The sequence below is a fragment of the Numida meleagris genome, chromosome 4 (genome assembly GCF_002078875.1).
Source record: "Numida meleagris isolate 19003 breed g44 Domestic line chromosome 4, NumMel1.0, whole genome shotgun sequence".
Lineage (NCBI taxonomy): Eukaryota > Metazoa > Chordata > Aves > Galliformes > Numididae > Numida > Numida meleagris.
In genome coordinates this window covers 8813573-8832015 of record NC_034412.1, presented here as the reverse complement: position 1 = coordinate 8832015, position 18443 = coordinate 8813573, and the positions used below count along the sequence as shown (strand labels likewise).

At 51.7% G+C, this 18443-nt stretch overlaps 1 protein-coding gene across 3 annotated transcripts in view; it reads left to right on the top strand.

The window, feature by feature from the left end:
* The window catches only part of DIS3L2 (DIS3 like 3'-5' exoribonuclease 2), a 166938-nt gene continuing 153947 nt past the window's right edge, over positions 5453–18443 (top strand). The window contains exons 1-2 of one of the 3 annotated variants that reach the window (XM_021393584.1): positions 5453–5575; positions 7441–8151. In XM_021393584.1, the coding sequence (XP_021249259.1) occupies positions 7461–8151 (691 nt within the window). In that variant the 5' untranslated portion in view covers positions 5453–5575; positions 7441–7460. Of the gene's footprint in view, positions 5576–7440; positions 8152–18443 lie in introns of those variants that run through there. The other 2 variants (XM_021393586.1, XM_021393585.1) reach the window with 2 other exon arrangements.

Below are 18443 nucleotides of genomic sequence, written 5' to 3'. Positions count from 1 at the left end.
GGGCACGGTCAGTGTCACCTGGCCCCTGCAGGGACAAACCCAGTGCAGTGTGGCTGTGAGCGCTCCCACCTGCTGCTGGGGCTGTGATGGAGGATGAGCCCTGGATGCTGGTGGCAGCTCAGGGCACGCAGCCGAGGGTGAGATTTAGGATTTGTGTCACCACTGCTGCTGCTGTGCATGGCACCGGAGCAGCACCAACCCCATCCCTGGCACCACAAAGCACAGGGATGCTCTTAGTGGTACAGTGCCCCCAAATCCTATCCACGGGACCAGGGAAAAGCTCCAGGCTCTCCCCAGGTTGGTGCTTTCCCCGTTCTCTGGGGCTCTCCAAGGGCTCTGCTCTGCCTCCAGCAGGATCGGGGCTCTTTGGGGGGCTGTGGTTTCCCACCCCGCAGCCGCGCTGCTGGGCACGGGCCACCTCGCAGGGAACCATCCCTTCAGCTCCACACGGCCGGGAGCTGGAAGGAGAAGGTCTCGGTGGTTTTTCCATTGCGCCTGCCAGGTGGAGACAACTTGGGCTTTTTGGAGCGCGAAGTTGCGCTCGGGCACTCATCTGCGTGCAGGCAGATAAAGGCGATGGAGGCAGCGTTACAGCCAGCCCCGCACGCCAGGTGACTGTGGGCACAGGCGTGGGGCACAGAGATCCCCTCTGTGCTTTTTGGGGTTCAGCGCTTGGCCCCATGGGGAAGGAGCCCCCCGTGGGATGAGGGGACGCAGCCCTGCGCATGGCACGGCACGGCTGGGTCTCACCGCCGTGCTCTGCTGGGTTTCCGTGAGCACGTTTGCTTTGTCCCAGCGCTTGCAGCCTCAGTTTTGGGGGCTGTGCTTTTAAAATCCAATTAGTGCTGTTATTCAAATCACCCTGCCTGCTCCTACAAAGCTTTGCCCTTAACCAAAACCAGACCGAATCCACCTGCGCTGCTTCACAGCAGCAAAAAGCTCCCAGGGGGCAAAGAAGGGACGGAGAAGGGGTTAAAAGCAGTGAAACCTTTTTGCTTTGTGGGATGGGGGCTTGGAAGCCTTTAACCCTTGGAGGGACGTGCTGTGCCACCCCATGGCTGAGACCTGGCAAAACTGAGGGCATGGGTGGATGAACTCCCCCCAAAGCATAGGGGATGGCACTGTGCAGGGGCGGGTGGAGATGTGTCACAGTGTCACCGTGCATGGAGACAGCGTGGCTGTTCCTGCAGAGCCGCTGCCCGATCATGTGGGTGATGCCTGGGGGTCCTGTGTCCTGTAAGACCCTCTGGATCTCGGCAGAACTCAGGAGCCAGGCTTTGGGCACATCCCACATCTCAGTGCTGATGTGGGGCTCGCTGCCCCGATTTGGGGTTTCTGCAGCTGCCATGGGCCAAGGAGCAGCTCCCGCTGGAGGGAATGCAGTGCGAGGACGACGCTGTGCTCCTTGCATGAGAAATGTGTGTCCACGACGGAGCAGGCAAATCGCCCTCTGGCAGTCCCAAATACCATCGCCCTGGAGCGAGCTGCAGGCTGGCGTCTGCCAAGAGACCGCTTTGGGGGCTCTGAGGTGACACAACAGCAAGTTTCATCGATTCACACTGTGTTACAAGATTTCGGCTCTGGCCCTAGGGCAGGACGGGCAGCCCCAGTGACACAAGGTGCAGCCGACCCGTCTGGCTCCGCGTGACGTGCCCCGGGGGGGCTGCACGGCCAGGTTTTGGGGAAACACCACCCCAAGGGGGCTGGGTGCTGACAGACTCCCATCACAGGACTGTGGGCACCTCCTCGCCCGCTGGCCCGGGTTCTCTGCGCCTGAAGTGCTGATGGCAGCCCTCGTCCTGTTTGAACATCCCCGGTGTTTATTTTGGATGTTTCTGCTGAATGAGGTATTACAGGAAACGCTAAGTGGTTTTACATTTCCCCTGTCTCCTTTGGGTCTAGGAGAGGGCTTAGGTCCAGGACACACGCGTGTCCAACAGCCTCTTGTCCCCATCTGGGATTGGGATGAGGATCTGCTCTGATGGATGGGATAGGGACACGCTGCCTGCCAGCAAGGGGTCTGAGGGAACATTCCAGTCCCCTCCCGAGCCCCCAGGGCAGTGAGGGCATGGGGACGAAGGAAAAGCCTGGGCAGAGAACACTGGTTCTTTGCTGGTGTTGGAGGCAGAGCCCAATATCATTTGGGATTTGCCATGTCGAGGTACCTGGGATGCTCCGGCATCCTCCAGACTTCCTGGGTGTTTCTTTCCTAAGGGGATGGCTGTGCTCCAGGGCTGGAGTGGGAACTTCTCAGACTTCTGTTTAATATAAAGAAAAAAAAAAATACGAGTGAAGCAATTGGGATGTGCTGAGAGCTCACACCATGAGTCTCCTAATGTGTCAGCTGTGGAGGATGTGAATTGCATCGCCTCCAGCTGCCGGCAGTGAACGTAGGAGCAGGTTGTTGGGATTTTCCAACCTAAATGCCACGTTATTCTTTGTCTTCCCTTTCCCAGATGCTGCTCTAAATAAAGGGGGGGGGTCTGGGAATGTTTCACCTGCAATAAAAAGGCCCCAACATCAGCCCCATACCGGTGGCTTTGGTGCTGAGCATTGCTTTGAGAAGAGCTCTTGGCCATAGGGTGGTGGCTCAGAATGGCCGATGCTGGGTTGTCACTACCACGCTTGTCCCTGAGAGGAGGAACGAGGCTGCAGGGAACCAAGCCTCATGCAGAGACCACCCAAAGACCACGGTGGGGACAGACACCCAGCCTGGTCCCAGTGTCCCCTTGGTGCCACCCCGCATCCCTAGGGGCATGTCAGCACCATGTCCTCGTTGTTTGTGGCTTGAACACCTCCTGGCTCAGATGAGGCCCTGCAGCTCCAGCTGCTCTGAGATGATTTCCGAGGAACTGCTGGGAAATCCCATTTGGCATTGGCCCATGGGGCAAAACCATGGGAACATCCCGGGCTGAGGTGGACGTGAGGGATGCGCAGAGCTGCATCCCTGCTTCTCTTGGGGTTGCAGAGGTCAAAACCCTGGGAATGGCTCCTCCTGGGGCTGTGGTCTCACTGGAGCCAAATTTGGGCTTTCTGTCCTTATTTTGGCGTGGGGCCTGGATGTCTCCCATGGGGGGGCTGGGGGCAGGAGCCAGCCCAGAGCTGTGGACGTGCGGGGCTTCACAGCCCCAACCTCCTGCAGCCAGGCAGAACAACAATGTGAGCTCGCGCGGACATAATGGCCAGGGCTCGCTTGAGATACAAAGGCGCAGGGCTTTCACATGAGGTAATACTGATAAGTTACGCTCTCATTCACCACTCTGTCTGCCAGCCGGCAGCGGAGCTGCCGTTCCCTGCTTGCCTTCGCCGGGACGTGCCCGGCTGCCGTGCCCTGCTGCTGCCTGGTGGGAATGGGGCCGTGTCCTGCCCGCACCCCAGCACGCCGGAACCCTGGGTTTTATTGCCCAGAATTGCTCCGAGCATCCGTATGAGGCTTCATCTTGCCTCTGGAATGGGTTCAGCCATCAGCAAGCGAGGAGGATGCTGAGGACAGAATTGGAGGGCATCCAGGAAGCAAAGCTTGAAGACCCCAACCCTGCTGTGGCTCTGGCTTTCCCGCTCTCCCATTCAGCTCTTTCTCAGCTCTTGGCCTCTGGGGTCTGGGTCTCCCTGGACAAACACAGCCACAGCAGCAACCCCCTCCGTGGCCTGGCGGGAGCTGGAGACATTCCTGCAGGCGCTGCTTTGTCTGAAGGATATGGGAACCCACCGGTCCTGATCTTTGGTGATGTGTTTCCCAAGCAGAGGCTCGGAAGAAGACTGGAGAAGCCGAAAGACAGGTGGGGCAAGGCCATGGTGGTTGTGACACAGTGAGCAGATGGGTATCTACTGAGGAGAGAGATGGCTTTTAGCTTATTTCTGGCTACAAATCTGTATACCTCTCCCTGAGCCCCCCGGCTTGTGCCCTCAGGCATAGTGCCTGCACGGTAGCAATGGCAAATGATCACAGAATCAGAGAATCGTTACGGTTGGAAAAGACCTCTAAGATCATCTGGTCCAAGCAATGATGAGGCTCTGGCCAAACTCTTCAGGTGCTGATGCCATTGAGATATTTCCAAAGGAGCTCACAGGCCATGAACCCACAGCCCCACTCTGCCCAGGTGGGATTTGGGGAGCGGAAACACCACTCAGGGTCCCCTGCATGAGCCACCCCAGGGCGGCTCTGTCCCCATGCCCAGTCACCCCTGATTAACGCAGATGTAAATGAGCATAGGGTGGGCCCTTGCTCCTCTAGCGGCAGAGGAGCCAAAGCCTTCATAAGGTGATGAGCCACACGGTGTGCTCTTTGGCTGAGGTGCCGCAACACGTTGGTACAGCCACCGGTGAGTGCCCGGGGGGAAGATGGTGAGATAATGGTGCGCTGTGGGAAAGCAAGCTGGGACACCGGGCTGGGCCTGCTGCTACAGGACCCCAGGGAATGAGAGCGCAGGGGAAAAATCTGCCCTTTGAGAAAGGCCGGGAGGCACCATGGAGGGCTGCGAGGTGAGCGCTCCTCTCTGCTTGACAGCTGTAAGGCCAGCGGAGGGAGAGGAGTGAGGCCCTTCCCTGCGAAGGGAACATTTGGGGACATCCCGTGTGAAGCTGTGGCTTGCAGATAGCGAATGCCCCTGCTTCTCCCCACCACGGTCCATCGTCTGTGGAAGGAGCAGCGTGTGGTGAAGCTGCGGCAGCTGGTGGTGCCACCTGGTGCACCAGGGAGCCGGGCCAAGCTGCGGGCTCGGCTCTGTCCCCACAGGGGTGATGAGGAGTAGAGCCACGCTGTGACTCAGCGGCATGGAAGGGAGCTGCCTGCTCCCACCTGGCTTCCTGGCCAGGAGGAAGAGGGAAAACACTGAAAGGGGCATCCCATGTGAACTTATGTCCCCCGCTGCCAGCTCTGGTTGGGAACGGTGTTCACCCTCTGTCACTGGGGCTGGAGGACGAGCTGCTGTGCTAACGCAGAGGGATGCTTGCCCGCCGGTTGGCTGCTGCCTTTGCCGGTGCCATCCCAGCACATGGGGCGATGTGCCTCCGCTTCTGGGCAGCTTCCTCGGCCAACCCGGCGGCGGGGCCGGCGCGGCGTGTGCCTGCACGGCTGCCGTGGGGGTGTCCCGTTCCGCAGCTCCGTGTCACTGCTCCCACCGGGCTCCGTGGGGCTCGGGGCTGCTGTGTGACCAGGACGAGCGGGACCGCGTGTGCGAGGCTGCGCTTCGCACATCGCCCCGCGGCCTCCGGAGGAGACCGGCGAGGCACAGGGGTGGTCCCCTTCCCAAGCGAAGGGGCAGCACGGACGCACGCTCCTACCAGCCGAGCCCTTCCCCGGCACAGCCCGCAGAGGGCCGTTCGGACCCTCCAGGGGCTGCCCGTGCAGGCGGGCGCTCCGAGGGAACGCGCTCTGCCCCAGCCCCTGCCCACGCCGTCCATCTCTCGGGCTCACACGGAGCCTTCCCCCGGCCCCGCTCCGGCCGGCAGCGAGCGCTCCGCGCCGTGAGGCCTTGCGGGCCGTGCCGCGACCCGTAGCCGCCTCCGACCCGGAAGCAGACGGCGGCCGTAGGGACATTTAAACGGCGCGGAGCGGCGCGGCGCGGGGCGGCCGGTGAGTGGGGGGGGCTGGAGCGGGCCCGGGGCCTCGCGGGGACGCTGGGGCAGGTCCGCAGCCGGGCGTTGCTCGGGCTCCGCGGGCAGCGCTGTCACCGCGGGTGGCGGTGGCGGTGGCCGAGGCCGCGCGTCGGCCCGCTGGGTCCTGCCGGGCTGCGGGTGCGAGTGCGAGGGGCCCGGCCGTGCCGCCCGGCAGGGAGCGGGCGCTGCGGGCTGCGCCCGGTGCTGCCGCGCGGGGTCCGTCAGCCCTCGCTCTGGTGCTGCGGGCGCTGCCGGCTCGGTCGGTGTCAGGGGTTGTAGCGTGCGCGGAGCAGGTGTTTGCTCTTTGTAGATAGATGGCAAACTCCCATCTGCCGGAACTGCTGCTTGGAGAGCCGCTGCCGCTGGCTTTGTGAGTGTTATCTGCCCCTATTGAACTGGCAGCTGGCGAGGTGACGTTCGAAGAGAGCTCGCTGCAGACCTACCCGCGCGAGGGTTTTGTAATAGCCGGTCAGTCTGCTAGAGGAGCTCGGCTATTGGCCGGCATCGATGGAAAATCTTAGGAGCGAGGATGGCAAACCACACAAAGAATTTTTCCTATTTATTCAGGGATTTTTAATTTTTGCTTTGTATTGTGAAGCCTGTTCGCATCCGTCCTCAATTACTTCAGCAAATCCCATCGCGGCGTGCGCTGCTTCCCTGGGAGGGTCAGAGCAGCGCGCGAGGAGGAGGCAGCGCTGAACCCTGTGCTCTGCCCTGCCAGCACCGCTGGGCCCAGAGAAGCGGAGAAAGAAGGGTTTAATGGCAGTGTCCTTTGTTTTAGCTTAAAGCCTGGTTTTGGCGGAGGAAAGGTGAGAGTGAGGCCTTGAACTCTCACTGTAACAGCTGAGGTGGAATTGAGCTGTTCAGCTGCAAATGTGCCTTGAACGAAAAAAGAAAAAAGACTTTTTTAATGGAACCCTGCAGGATGCTGCAGTTGCCCTGGTGAACAGCATCAGCGTGTTTTTCAGTTCCTCTTCGGTGGCAGATACAGCAGAAAGAGATCATTGATATGTCCTGTCCATGTCGATAATATGCCTTAATAGTTTACTTAACAGTTTATTAGATTGTTTTGCTCCAAAAACTTGCGCTACAGCAGCTGAGGCAGGATTACAGGCTGATATACTGAAGTCCCATGTTCGTGCTTGCCAAGGTGGAGGTGTCATCCCCTCTATGGAGACCAGTGCTGGATGGGGTGGCAACCAGTGCATTTCTTTGCTGAGAATTATGAGCTCTTGAAAGATACTGAGGTGTGCGAGGGAGTGTGTTTCATGTTGGTCACAGTGGGGCATGTTTGTGGCTAGAAAGACAGGCTGAAACGGTCAGTGTTGGTACTCAGAGCAGCTGTTCTATATAATCCCGTAGTCTGTCACTTTGAGGGTGAGGTAACGTGCAATATATGCTTCTTACTCCAACCTGTAAGGACTCAGTTATTTCTGAAGGCTTGAAGTTGGACACAAGGTTTTCCTTCCGATGACCTCTGGACTGACACATCTGGTAGTCTTGCCAGCTACTCCCTTAATTTACCTGGCTGTCAAAAGGCAGGGAAGGGAGGATTAAATGAATCAGTTTTGTAATGGGGGTGTGAGCACTGGGACGGAAGTCCCCGCTTCCTGTGGATTGTGGTTGCTCCTTGGTCACCAGCAGTGGTTTGGTATAGGGCAGGTGTTAACTACATCGTGAAACCCTTTCCCCCAGTGGAGCGGTTAATCAAACCGGTATTTATGTAAAGGTCAATACGTTCTCATTTGGTACGTTTGTGTCTTTAGCGTAGGTAATTGTTTGACATTTTGTTTGAAGAAAATGACCCTCTTTTTTCCCGTGTCTATTTATAACTCTTTGAAGTTTGGCCCTGTTACTGCACTATGGATCCACTGGGGCATGCAAGAAGTGCTCCTGCCCAAGGTGCCAAGGAAGGATTAAGCAAGCCCGCCGTTCCCCAGAAGAACGCTTACGCTAGGCTTGTGCAAAAGCACCACAGCGGTCGGTTCCGGTCCTACATGAACCGCGTTGCGCAGAAGATGCAGCTGGAAGAGAACATGTCCCATGAGCACAGCTCGGACCTGGAGCCGCCCCTGCGGAGAGGACTGGTGAAGGATAACCTGGCCAGGAATGGGCTGAATGTGCGCAGCTATTCCCCAGTCAGAGCATCTCACCTGGAACAGCCTGGAGGATTTGAGAACGACAAACCCCAAACCCTTTTCAATAGATGTCTTCATAGGAAAAATGCCAGCGTTAACTCAGAAGGAGACTTGGAGGTGGAGGAAGACTACTATGGACAGCGGCACCGAGCTGCAGCTGACTTGTTAAATATGAGTGATGCCGTGGGTGGGCGAGTATCGAGCGGCCTGAGACACAGCGCAGCTCTGCAGAAGTCTTCTGGTTCCGATGAAAAGGACGAGGAGGACGTGTGGAGGAGGAAACATAAGAAACGAGGCAGGTGTCCTGCCAACACAGATATGGCAGCTGGACACTTGTTGACTGAGCACTTTAGTGGGGATGTGCTGGCAGCAAATGCCAGGAGAACCAGTCTCTTGTCTGCAGGTCAAGTCCAAGGTGAGTTCAAAGTAATGAACTGCTTTGTGCCTTTGCTGCAATTACCCTGGAATTGAATGTGATGTTTTAGCCATGAGTGAGTTAACAGGAGTCAGTTCTACTCTGTCCAAGTGAGTCAGCCCCTACTTACCTGTGGGTGGCTTCGTTCTGACTTACAAGTGAGCCATGCTCCATGTGCAAATGGCTTTGTGTGGAGCCAGCTTGGTGCTGGCAGGACCTAGTCCCCTGGCATCGGTTCTATGAATGTGGCTGTGCTGCTTCCAGCACCAGCTCAGGCCTAGGAGAGCCCAGTTTCTGTGATGTGCAGTCCAAATTAATAAGACCTCTGGATGTGAGCTGGCTCAAGGCTGAGGCACGGCTCCCTCTGCATCTCCTCTTTGGAGTGCTGGTTGGCCTCTGCAGAACATCCAAGTCTGTCTGATACTCAGGGGCTAAGATGCCTGCATAATATCGAGTGCAGAGTGTTGGCTGTAGTAAATTTTGCCGTTAGTAACAAAGCAAACATATCTTGCAGTAGTACAGTGAATGTCTCTTAAATGTGATGGTCAGGGCAAAAAGCCAACTTACGGAGATAAAAAAAAAAGTTATTAAAACACTCCACAGCATTAACAAGCAACCAAAGCCAGGCAGCTTAAATTTGATCTTCCTATGTAATGGGTTAAAACTTCCTCTGAGTGATTTTTATGGCAAAATACTTGGATTGCCTGATCTTGTGAGCTACTATGGAGGGAACTCATAAATGTCACTGCGTTATGTTCTCTGTAATAAGTCTAAAAGAAATGGATTTCTCGGCTGGGGACAAGGGGCCTGAGGTCTATCGCAACTTTTGGATTGGAAATCAAGTATATGTTTAACTCGGTCACTTGCAAAACTACGCCTTATCACTCAAGAGTGGCAAAGTGATTTTTACAGAGCTTGCTAGATTTTTGAGGCTGTGACAGTAGATCGTGTGCTAAAGATGGTAAACTTTGATGCGTCCTTGCAAGGCAGATCATAACTAGAGATTAACACAAGTAGATTGTTAACGTTTGTAGATGGCCCTGATTTGGGGGAGTGTGGGTTTTTTTTTTTTTTTTTTTGCATGCCTCATCGTAACACTTCTGTCTTTATCATGCTAGGCTGTTGTGATAAAGTTCAGTGCCTTTTGCCTTCAGGGATCTAGTAGCTTTTGGAGAGGAGGGAAGAGCAGCCAACAAATTCCACGCTGATGTTAATTTAGACTAGTGAGCCTGTTGGTGTTAGGTGCTGCTCTCTACAGAAATTGAATCCGGCACTGTGCAAGCTAATTGCGTGGGTACGGCAGGAGGCGCGAGGTGCTGTCCCGGAGCCATCCAAGCTGATCTGCATCAGGGCTGCTGCAGGCCTGGGCTCCCCTTCTCTTCCCTCTAACTCACTGCCAGATGCTGAGGCAGTGAGGAGTTCTACAGGAATACACGTTGTAAATCTCACCGGCAGCAGTGTTTTGTACTGTCTGCACCACCCTGAAGGGTCGAGGTAAACTTCCAAACCAATGTTTTATGCTCTGAAATTTGGCCTGAATCCATACATGCGTTCGGTGCAGGATGTCGTGGGTTCGTTTTGTTCGTGGGCCGAACTTCAGTGGTTTGTTTGGGCATTGTTTCTTGATTCTTTGAAGCTGGTTTGGGATTTGTATCTTTCTGCTGTGGGAGCAGTGCGATGCTGTCACCCTTCCCACCCATCCTGGAAAGTCCCACTGTTATTTGGAAAGCAACAGCACCTGTCCAAAGAGGATGTGTAAGAAAGGTGAAAGTGGATTAGGAAGGCTGCTCACCACAAGTGGAGGGATCCCAAGTTTCAAGGAAATGCATTTGTAAGAAGCACGTTGACTGGGAAGTCTGGAGAGCCTATGGTTGTAGCCGTGAAAGCTATGGGTGCCTGCATGGATTTCAGTCTGACAGGAGTAGCCTGGCTTTCAAAAGCAAGCACCTGCAGTTCTCTCCTGCTTTTTTGGGAGGGAGGTTTACAAACCCTTTGAAAACTAGATATTTATTTAGAAACTTAGTACAGAGACCTAGAGTAGAAAATGTTGGCCCTCGTGTTTGACCTCCCAGGTGGAAAACACCCTGTGGGGAAGATTATTGGGAAGTTATTTACTTAAGTGACACCCTTCCTTTTCTTCCCCGTGCATAGCTGAGCCTGGTTACGCTCTGAAACGCTTGCAGGGATGTGAAAACAGCTTCCTGGGGAGGAAAGAAATAGGAAAAAATAGATGTAATTTGATTCAGAGAAATGTCTTCTGTTTGCTTTGAGTACATTTTAGCACTCCTGTCTAAGGGAAATGAAGGCTGTGCAATATGCAAGCACTTAGGTATAAGATCTCACACATCATAGTACCAGATTAATATTTTCCCACTTCAAAGCTTGCCTTTTTCTCTTGATGCTGATATAAGTCATATTACGTTGCGCAGGCAGGTGTCTGGTTTGATCAGTTTAAATCAAGGCTTGTGAGACTGTGGTGGCAAGAATTGCTTCTGTCATAGCAGTGAGGCATATCATCTCTTCAGTAGTGACATTTCCTCACAAATTGACTCTGCTTGGGCTGTAACATGCTTTCTGAAAGGCTCTTTGAGCTAATCTCAAAGCCCCGCGTCTCTCTTTATTTTGCTTTGTTTCATTGTCCTCGTCTTAACAGCTCTTCAGCTCAGGTTTAGCTGTGACCCTAAAACTGAAAGTGCCAATGTGGAGGGCTGAAAAACCCCTTTGAGACTATGTGCAGCAAGGAGCTGGTCCCTGTTCGAGTCCTTTTGCTGGTACTGCAGTTGCTGTAGCGCTGCGGAGGGGAGGGGGAAAGCAGAGGGGTTTGTGTGGCCCCAGGTGAGCATTGCTGAGCCCTGCAGCTCACTGCCAGTGGTACTGTGCTGTCTGTGGGAAGCAGTGAGGAGCCCTGGCAGTGATCTGCTTGTTCCAAGAGGACCTCATCTTTCCTCCATGTAAGCCACTGGGGTAGGAAAGGGTTGAAATCACTCGCTGGCCCTTCCGAATGAGCGTGTCTTGTTTGGTTCTCCTCTTACCTTTCTCCTATAACCTGCTGTGGTAGGACAAGAAGCTAAGCCCCAGAGTCTGCATTTGGGAGGCCCTACAGGAGAAGTGGATTTTAAATTGCACGTGTACCGTGTTTGCCTTTGTCGTTCTGTACTGCATGGTCCCAAGTCTTGGGGGTAGGAATAGTTTTGTAGCAACTAATTGAGAGGCTGACCGTGATGGTCTCCTCTGTGGTACCTGTTGTTACAAAGTACTGATCTGTCAATGCCCAGTCCAGCTGTACTGACGTATTACCCTGAAAAAGTAATGAATGATAGGTGGAAAGGCTTCCTTAGGAGCTCTGGTTTTGTGTGAAATGGAGCAACCTGTTTAAAACTTGAAAACAGCACTGTTTTGGTGTGAGCTGTAATTAACAAATGGAGCCTGCCACTTATCAATAAAAATTCTTTGTCACAGCAGGCTGAAACGTTCTGTGACTCGTTAGGCTGGTTCCTTCTGCTCTGGGTTTGCTGTTTCTTTCTTTGGATCTTTCCCCCCTCCTTCACCGGGGCTCATCTGTGGGTTTGGGATGCAGGCATAGAGGTACAGCATCTGGCCTTGTGCTGATTGACGTCCTCAGGGTCAGCATCTACTGCACAGCTCCGACTGGCATCTTATATAGATCTTTTATGTACAAAGTGTGTGTGTGTGTGTGTCTTGTAAGATATTTCATTCCTTAGAGCTCCCTGAAAACAAAGCATTACTGGAGGCTTTTTAAAATCCCAGAATAACTGTGGGATGAAGCAAGAAATAGAAGTTGAAAGAACAGGCTATAATGCACATGGGCATCTCTGTGCCATGTTTTCTTCTGTTCAGAGAAATTCAGGATCCTCTGTGGCCAATTTATTTCTTCCTTGGTTAAGAGAGGTCTCTGCTGTGTCAGTTTGCCCCTTGCCTGCTTTTCTGCCTGTGGGGCTTTCATCACAGGGTCCTACCTCTGAGCTCTGTGTGGCTCTGTAGTTTTTCAGCATGTACCACCAACTAATCTTGGTTCTTTTGGGGGCTTTTTCACCTCTCCTTGCACCCAGCTCCCTGGGGTTGTGCGGAGGCTTAATGTAGGCTGTCGCAATCTGGTGTGTCCAGAGCTTTGCAGCTGAGGGTGCTGGGTTTGAACAACCCTCTGTTGTCCCTTGTCTGAAACATGTGATGCAGCTGAGGAGCAGCACATGGGATTCGCTGTGTGGGATCTGCAGGCCTGGGGAAGGCAAAGCTGCATACAGACACGTTCTGGGGCTTGTTCCTCCTTTCTGCGTGACTGTGACCTCTGTAAGCATAACTGCTGTAAAGCCTCCTGTTCTGAATCTTCTTAAAGTGTAATAAAGCATAAAATCACTCTGAAACGTCATTTTAAATTGATGTGTGTAGATTTTCATCTAATGCAATTTCCCTGCCAGTTTTTTTCCCCCCTGAATCTCCAGTCCTCTAGGCTGGTTGTTTAAAATTTGGTTTTCCTGAACAGTAAGTCTTTCATGAAGTCTCCTGGGTTGTTTTCTGGTTTTTGATCAAAGACTGCAAGGGTTTTCCCACTTCAATCCAGTGTTAGTTATCAAAATCTGTTTTCAGACAGGCTAATGACTGATGTCTCTATCATAAAGGGGCTTACAACCCCGTTTTCCCTGAGGACAGAAGTATGGACTCTTCCTGCAGCATCTGTCTGTCACATGCTAGTGGTTGAGATTTGCATGGCTGCTAAGTGAAACTTCATCTTAAATATCTGTGGTGTGTCGCATTGTCGGTAAGGAGTTCAGAACAAGCTGCCTGTTTTATTTGAGACAGCAAGGTTTTGGTTGCTTGCTGGTTATGTGTTCCTCAGCCTATATCTAAGGGATTGTTGCTGCTGGCATGTTCCTGAGTCTGCAGGAAAGTCTGAACAAATATCAGCATAAGAGAAGGGCCCTCCAAATGTGGGATACAGCGTGATCTTGGGCAACACCATCTCCCAACCACACTATTTCAAAGGATGTCAGAGACTCCAGCACCTGAGAGTGGGATGCCTTTATTGATGCAGAAAGCTTAGGTGGAGCAGGATGCTCGTGCCCCTTTGAAGGCTGGTTGCCATGAAATAGGTTCTGATTTTGCTGGGCTGTATCTGTACCTCCTTGGGAACACCACCACCATCAGCTTTGCCAGGGACCCTCCTGAGGCTCCTCTCACTAAGAGCTTCACAGGTTTGTGATGTGGTGGAGCTCTCTTGCCCACCTGCCAGGGTCAGTGTTGGCCCCTGAGCAGAAACAGCCAACTCCAGGGTAGCAAAATGCTTTGCCTGAAATGGCATAAGATTTTCATGGCCCTCTGATTTGTCACATGTCTGATGCTTGGCATTTATTTGTCAAGTCTGTGATATTTAACCAGCTTGGGCAGCTTCCACAAAGGAGTGTCTCTGGCAAGCAGGCTGATGTTCAGCATCATAGCTTTAAAAACAATTGTTGCTGTCGGATGGAGTTGTTCTGTTTGTGGCTGCAACCCTGACAGTTGAGAGGGTCAGCATAGATAAAGGAAATGTCCTGGGCTGGTTTTCCTGTGTGTTTGGTGGGCACAGCTGGTCAAGAAATCCCAGGTGAAATTGAAGAGGTTTTGTCTTTCCATCACACCTTGTATTAGATGTTGTTTGCATTTGTTTCTCAGGAGAAACTTTTAAGGAAGAACCATAGCTTTTCCCTTCTTGTAAGGCAAATGTAAGATTATGTTACCTTTAGTGACGAGTCTTCCAGCTCTTGTGTGGAGCAATTCAGGGCTTAAGAATGCTGCTATCTCCCTGTCTGGCACCAATACACGTGAGCTGGCGACCTAGTAAAGGCTACAGGACAAGCTCAATAGATGGAGAATGCTGGTTACTGTGGAAATCTTTTAAATGTAGCAAGTCTTGCCAAGCCCCATGTGACATTTGCGTGACATTAATCATTGTAATAAGATATGGGAGAGGAGGGAAAGCTGAATTTACTGTATTGCCCCATCAGAGAAACACTTGACAAATAGAATGCTCCTTTCTTAATGGTTTAGCAACGTCATCACAAACATAAATTTCTGCATTGCTTTTGATAGGAAAAAATGTTGCATTCCCAAAGCTTGTGCAACTCTGTGTTTTTGGCTAGCATCAGCTGTAGTATGTGAGTTAATATCTGATGCATCTTCTCCTGGGGAGATGAGATCCTGCCTTGCAGTGGCTGTGGTTTTGGTGTGTGATCTCACAGCCGTGTCTGTGCCTGCCAGCAGTTCACCTGCTTTTCTTAGAACTATGCTTTTTCTTTATCTTCATTCTCTGGGATTAGACCTCGATTGTGTAGCTCTGGTTACTAGACCTGCCAGTGCCATGTCAGTGCAGAAAAACAATAGCTAGTCCAAGAATTGATTTAAAATTTTAATTAGTTTTAAGTCCATAATGTGACTTGTCATCAGTTTATGTGAGCAAGGTCCTGTTGTGCTCCCTCAGTATCAGTTTCTTTGTGAAAGAGTTTGATGATAGCCGTGTTGGTATTGATGGTAGCATGTTAGGATAATAAAATCACAGTGCCTGTGTAATGGCTTAAAAGCTGCTTAGCTGGACTAATTAAATGCAGCTATAGATTGGGAATGGTTACCAACAGGTGTGGCTGGTTCCTACAGTGTCATGTTCTGTTGATAATCAGGAGGAAAACATGCAAGTAGGGCTGAAATTTTTGTATTTTGGATGTCTTGGAGACAGTAGGGAGTGTTGAGTAATGGGGGCAGTTACTGGCAGCTGTCTGCATTGCTTGGTGGACTGGGAGCAGGCAAAACAAAATCCATTTACTGGGCTTGCGTTGAGCAGTGCAGGGAGCCCAGCGTGGGAAGCAACAGCTTGGAAAAAAGTTTGGAGTTTTTGATGGATTAATCAGCTGAACATCCTCCTCCTGTGAAATGTGACCCAAAGGGTAATGTATGAGCATGGGAATTGCAAGATGGAGTACGGGCTGCGTGTGTCTTCGGTGCGGCGGCAGCAGCAGCTTCTGGAGTGTTGTATCCTGCGGTGATGCCCTCTGTTCGGGGACGATGGTGATGAATTGATGAATGCCCATAGGAGGGCCACGAGGAAGATTAAAACGCTGGGAGCGTGAGTGAATGATGTGAGGAACCCTGCTTTACTTATCAAAGAGATGCTAGGGGGAAGGGAACTTTCATAAATTGCCTACATAGGGAACAGATGTTCCATAATAGGCTACTCAGTTGAGCGGATTATGATATAATGCATTTGAGGCTAAACAAATCCAGGCTTGAAATAAAGTGCAATTTAGCAGTGAGGGTAAATGACCGCTGGAACAGTTTTACCAAAGCTTGTGGTATGTGGGCTGTTACCGGCATGCTTAGAAACCTTGATAACAAATTCTGTACACACAAAGTATGCTGTGGCTCAAACAGGAGTGAATTTCAGAAAGCCCTCTGTCCTCTGCTCTCCATGAGGTCATCCAGCCCCACACCCCCATCACCTCTGGCCTGTTGCTCAGATAATCTCTGCAACGTCACCTTTGCCTCGGGTGCCAAGGTAGGGCAATCATTGTGTCAGTTAGCTGCAATTCCTCTGCAGGCCCTGCTTGCTGACTGCTGGTGCCCAGTGCTCCAACCTCTGCTCGTGGCCCTGTCCCTGGTGCTGGAGGCCACCTCCCACCTCAGGCCCCCAAAACCTGGCTCCATGCGCTATTGAACGCATGTCCCCAACTCCCTCTTGTGGGGAAATCCAAGCTGCTGAGAGAACTTGACTAGGGCAGGACGGAAGAGAAAATGTTGGGATCTGCTGTGTGAAATAGTGTCTTCAGTGACAAAAACAAAAATTTCCAGGGTGCTGATGGAAAATATCAACGCGTTGTCAACACATCGGTGAGCTGCAGCCCACAGATGTATGGGGCAGGTCATGCCTTGGGGACTATTTCCGGCTTTCTACAGATAAAAGCTGGCAGCGGTAGTGTGTTTTGTTCAGTTCATGTGTTTTTAAGGCACTTTTCCCACCACAGCACTAAGGACTACACGCTATGTGCCTACTGGGTTGAATGAGCAGTATGGGCAATGGTTCTTCAGCAGGTTGTCTTATTCTGCAGCACAAAGGGTAACCTCGAGATATGTCTGAATCTGGAAGCAGTTCTTTCATTTCTTCAGCTGTTAACATCTAGTGTGTTAGCACCTCCTGTCAGGTGCCTTTCAAAGCCTCTTGACTTCCTCTGATCTCCGAGCAGCTTGCTTGAATCCCAGAGAAATCAAAGAGAACTTTAGCCGCAAAATGTTTTCTAAGTATTTCTCTTGAAGTGTTGAACAAGCCTGTTCACATCAGGGCTGCTGGATAAGAGGTTTGGCGGAAGATAATTTGGGCAAAGGGAAGGATAGGGGTCAGGGAAGCAGCTCTGACCCACATCCTGGGGTAGGAGGGGAGGCCTGGGGAAGCGGAGGAGCGCAGTCATCAGGCGGAGTAGGTGCTTAGGAGGTCATGAGCAGGGTGGAGCAGGTTCACAGAGAGTCCTGAAAACCAGCAGAGCTGCATCCCCTCCCTGACAACGCCGCTGTGCTGCTGCACGCAGCTGGAGCACAGTAACTATTTTGATAAACTTTTAGCCTATTGCTACTTAATGAGTTTCGTCACCAACCCCTAGTTCAGAGCCTGGAATGGTATCTTTGGCTCTTGTTCTCCTATAGTATTCCTACAACACAATCCTTGCTGAAGAATTGAGTACAACTGCAATTACTGCCTACTGAACGCAAAGTCTAGCAGGCATGAGGATGAGTTGGAAGTGTTTTGCAGCGGAAGCATGCTGTTGCAGGCGCAGGATCTTGGTGTTTGGGAGCAATTTCCACAGCATTGTTTTCTGCAGCGGAAAGAGTCTATTTTGCATTTTTCTTTTTTTTTTTTTTTTCCTGAAGCATAGGCCCTTTCAGAAAGCCAAAGCCAATGGAACGTTTTCATTTTTCCTAGGTCCACATTGATGTCTAAGGACATGTAACACAATAGTTTTAACTGAGAACACACGGTTTAAAGCAGAAGAGCACTGGCCACATGAGCTTCCCATGGCTCAGTGCTGTGCTGGGTGTGGGTCTGGAAATGTGCTTCTGTCTCTGCTCTTGACTTCCTGTACATGCCGCGTCACTTATTTACTGCCTCCATCTCTAAGTGGGGATGTTTCCTCCTCAGTGATGTACTCCAGTCAACTGAACTTTTGGAGCCAGCTGTAGGGGCACAGAAGCAGTTTGTGACCCTACAAACTCACTCACGAGCCGTGACAGCGTGTATTTCCCCATCCTGGGAGTCACTCTTGGACATTAAACTTTTCTATGCAGATTTTGACACTTTCTGCCAAAAGTGTTTGGAGAGTCACCCTTTCCAGAGATGTCGGACAGGAGTTCTCTCTGAATTTCCTCCTGGGTGCACAGATGACTCGCAGTCAGACCGCGTGCTGGTGTGCACAGTTGTGTACTCTAGAGGAACCAGTTGCTTTGAATTGCTTCTAAAATCATAAGTTTAAGAGGTGTGTGGGAAGGCTTTTGCTTTAAGTGCTGTCTTGCTTTGATTTGTCTAGGCTATGGAAGTTTATATCCCGGGTTTGTGCTGTGCTGGGCCCTGATGGCCTATCCTAATGGGTCGATTAGGGGAAGCTGGTGGGCACGGGAGCTAGGCCTGTAGCTGAATTTCAGTACATCTTCCGCTCAGCTCAGGGTATTTGCATATAATTTACATTTTGGATGAGCCCACACATTGAAATGTAGGTCTGCGTTGTTTCTCCTCTTTGAATGACTGTTTAATTAACTTTAAACTTAATTACGCAATCTGCCATCTGCCTAAATCCCTACAGTGCTGTGATGTCACTGTCCTTCTGCCATGATGCTCCTCTTCCTGGAAATTTGCCCTACTTTTTAAATTGTTAAGGTAATTTTAAATCACCTGAGTCCTTAGTTCTTTCTGAGTAGGTTCCTCAGTCACGTTGTAGGAAGAGTATTTTACGCTAAGGGTGGTGAGGCACTGGCACAGGTTGCCAGAGAGATGGTGGATGCCCCGTGTCTGGAGACACCCAAAGTCAGGATGGACAGGGCTCTGAGCACCTGATGGAGCTGTAGTGTCCCTGTTCATTGGAAGGGGTTGGACCAAATGGGCTTTAAGGGTCCCTTCCAACTCAAACAGTTCTATGATTCTATGAGCAGCCTGTAGCTCTGTAGTGCATTCCTGGATTTTTGGGGTTGTGGTACAGTGCAGGGGTGTGGCAGAACCTTCAGTCAAGGATTATTTGAGTTTGTTTCATCAGAGAAGAATCTTATTT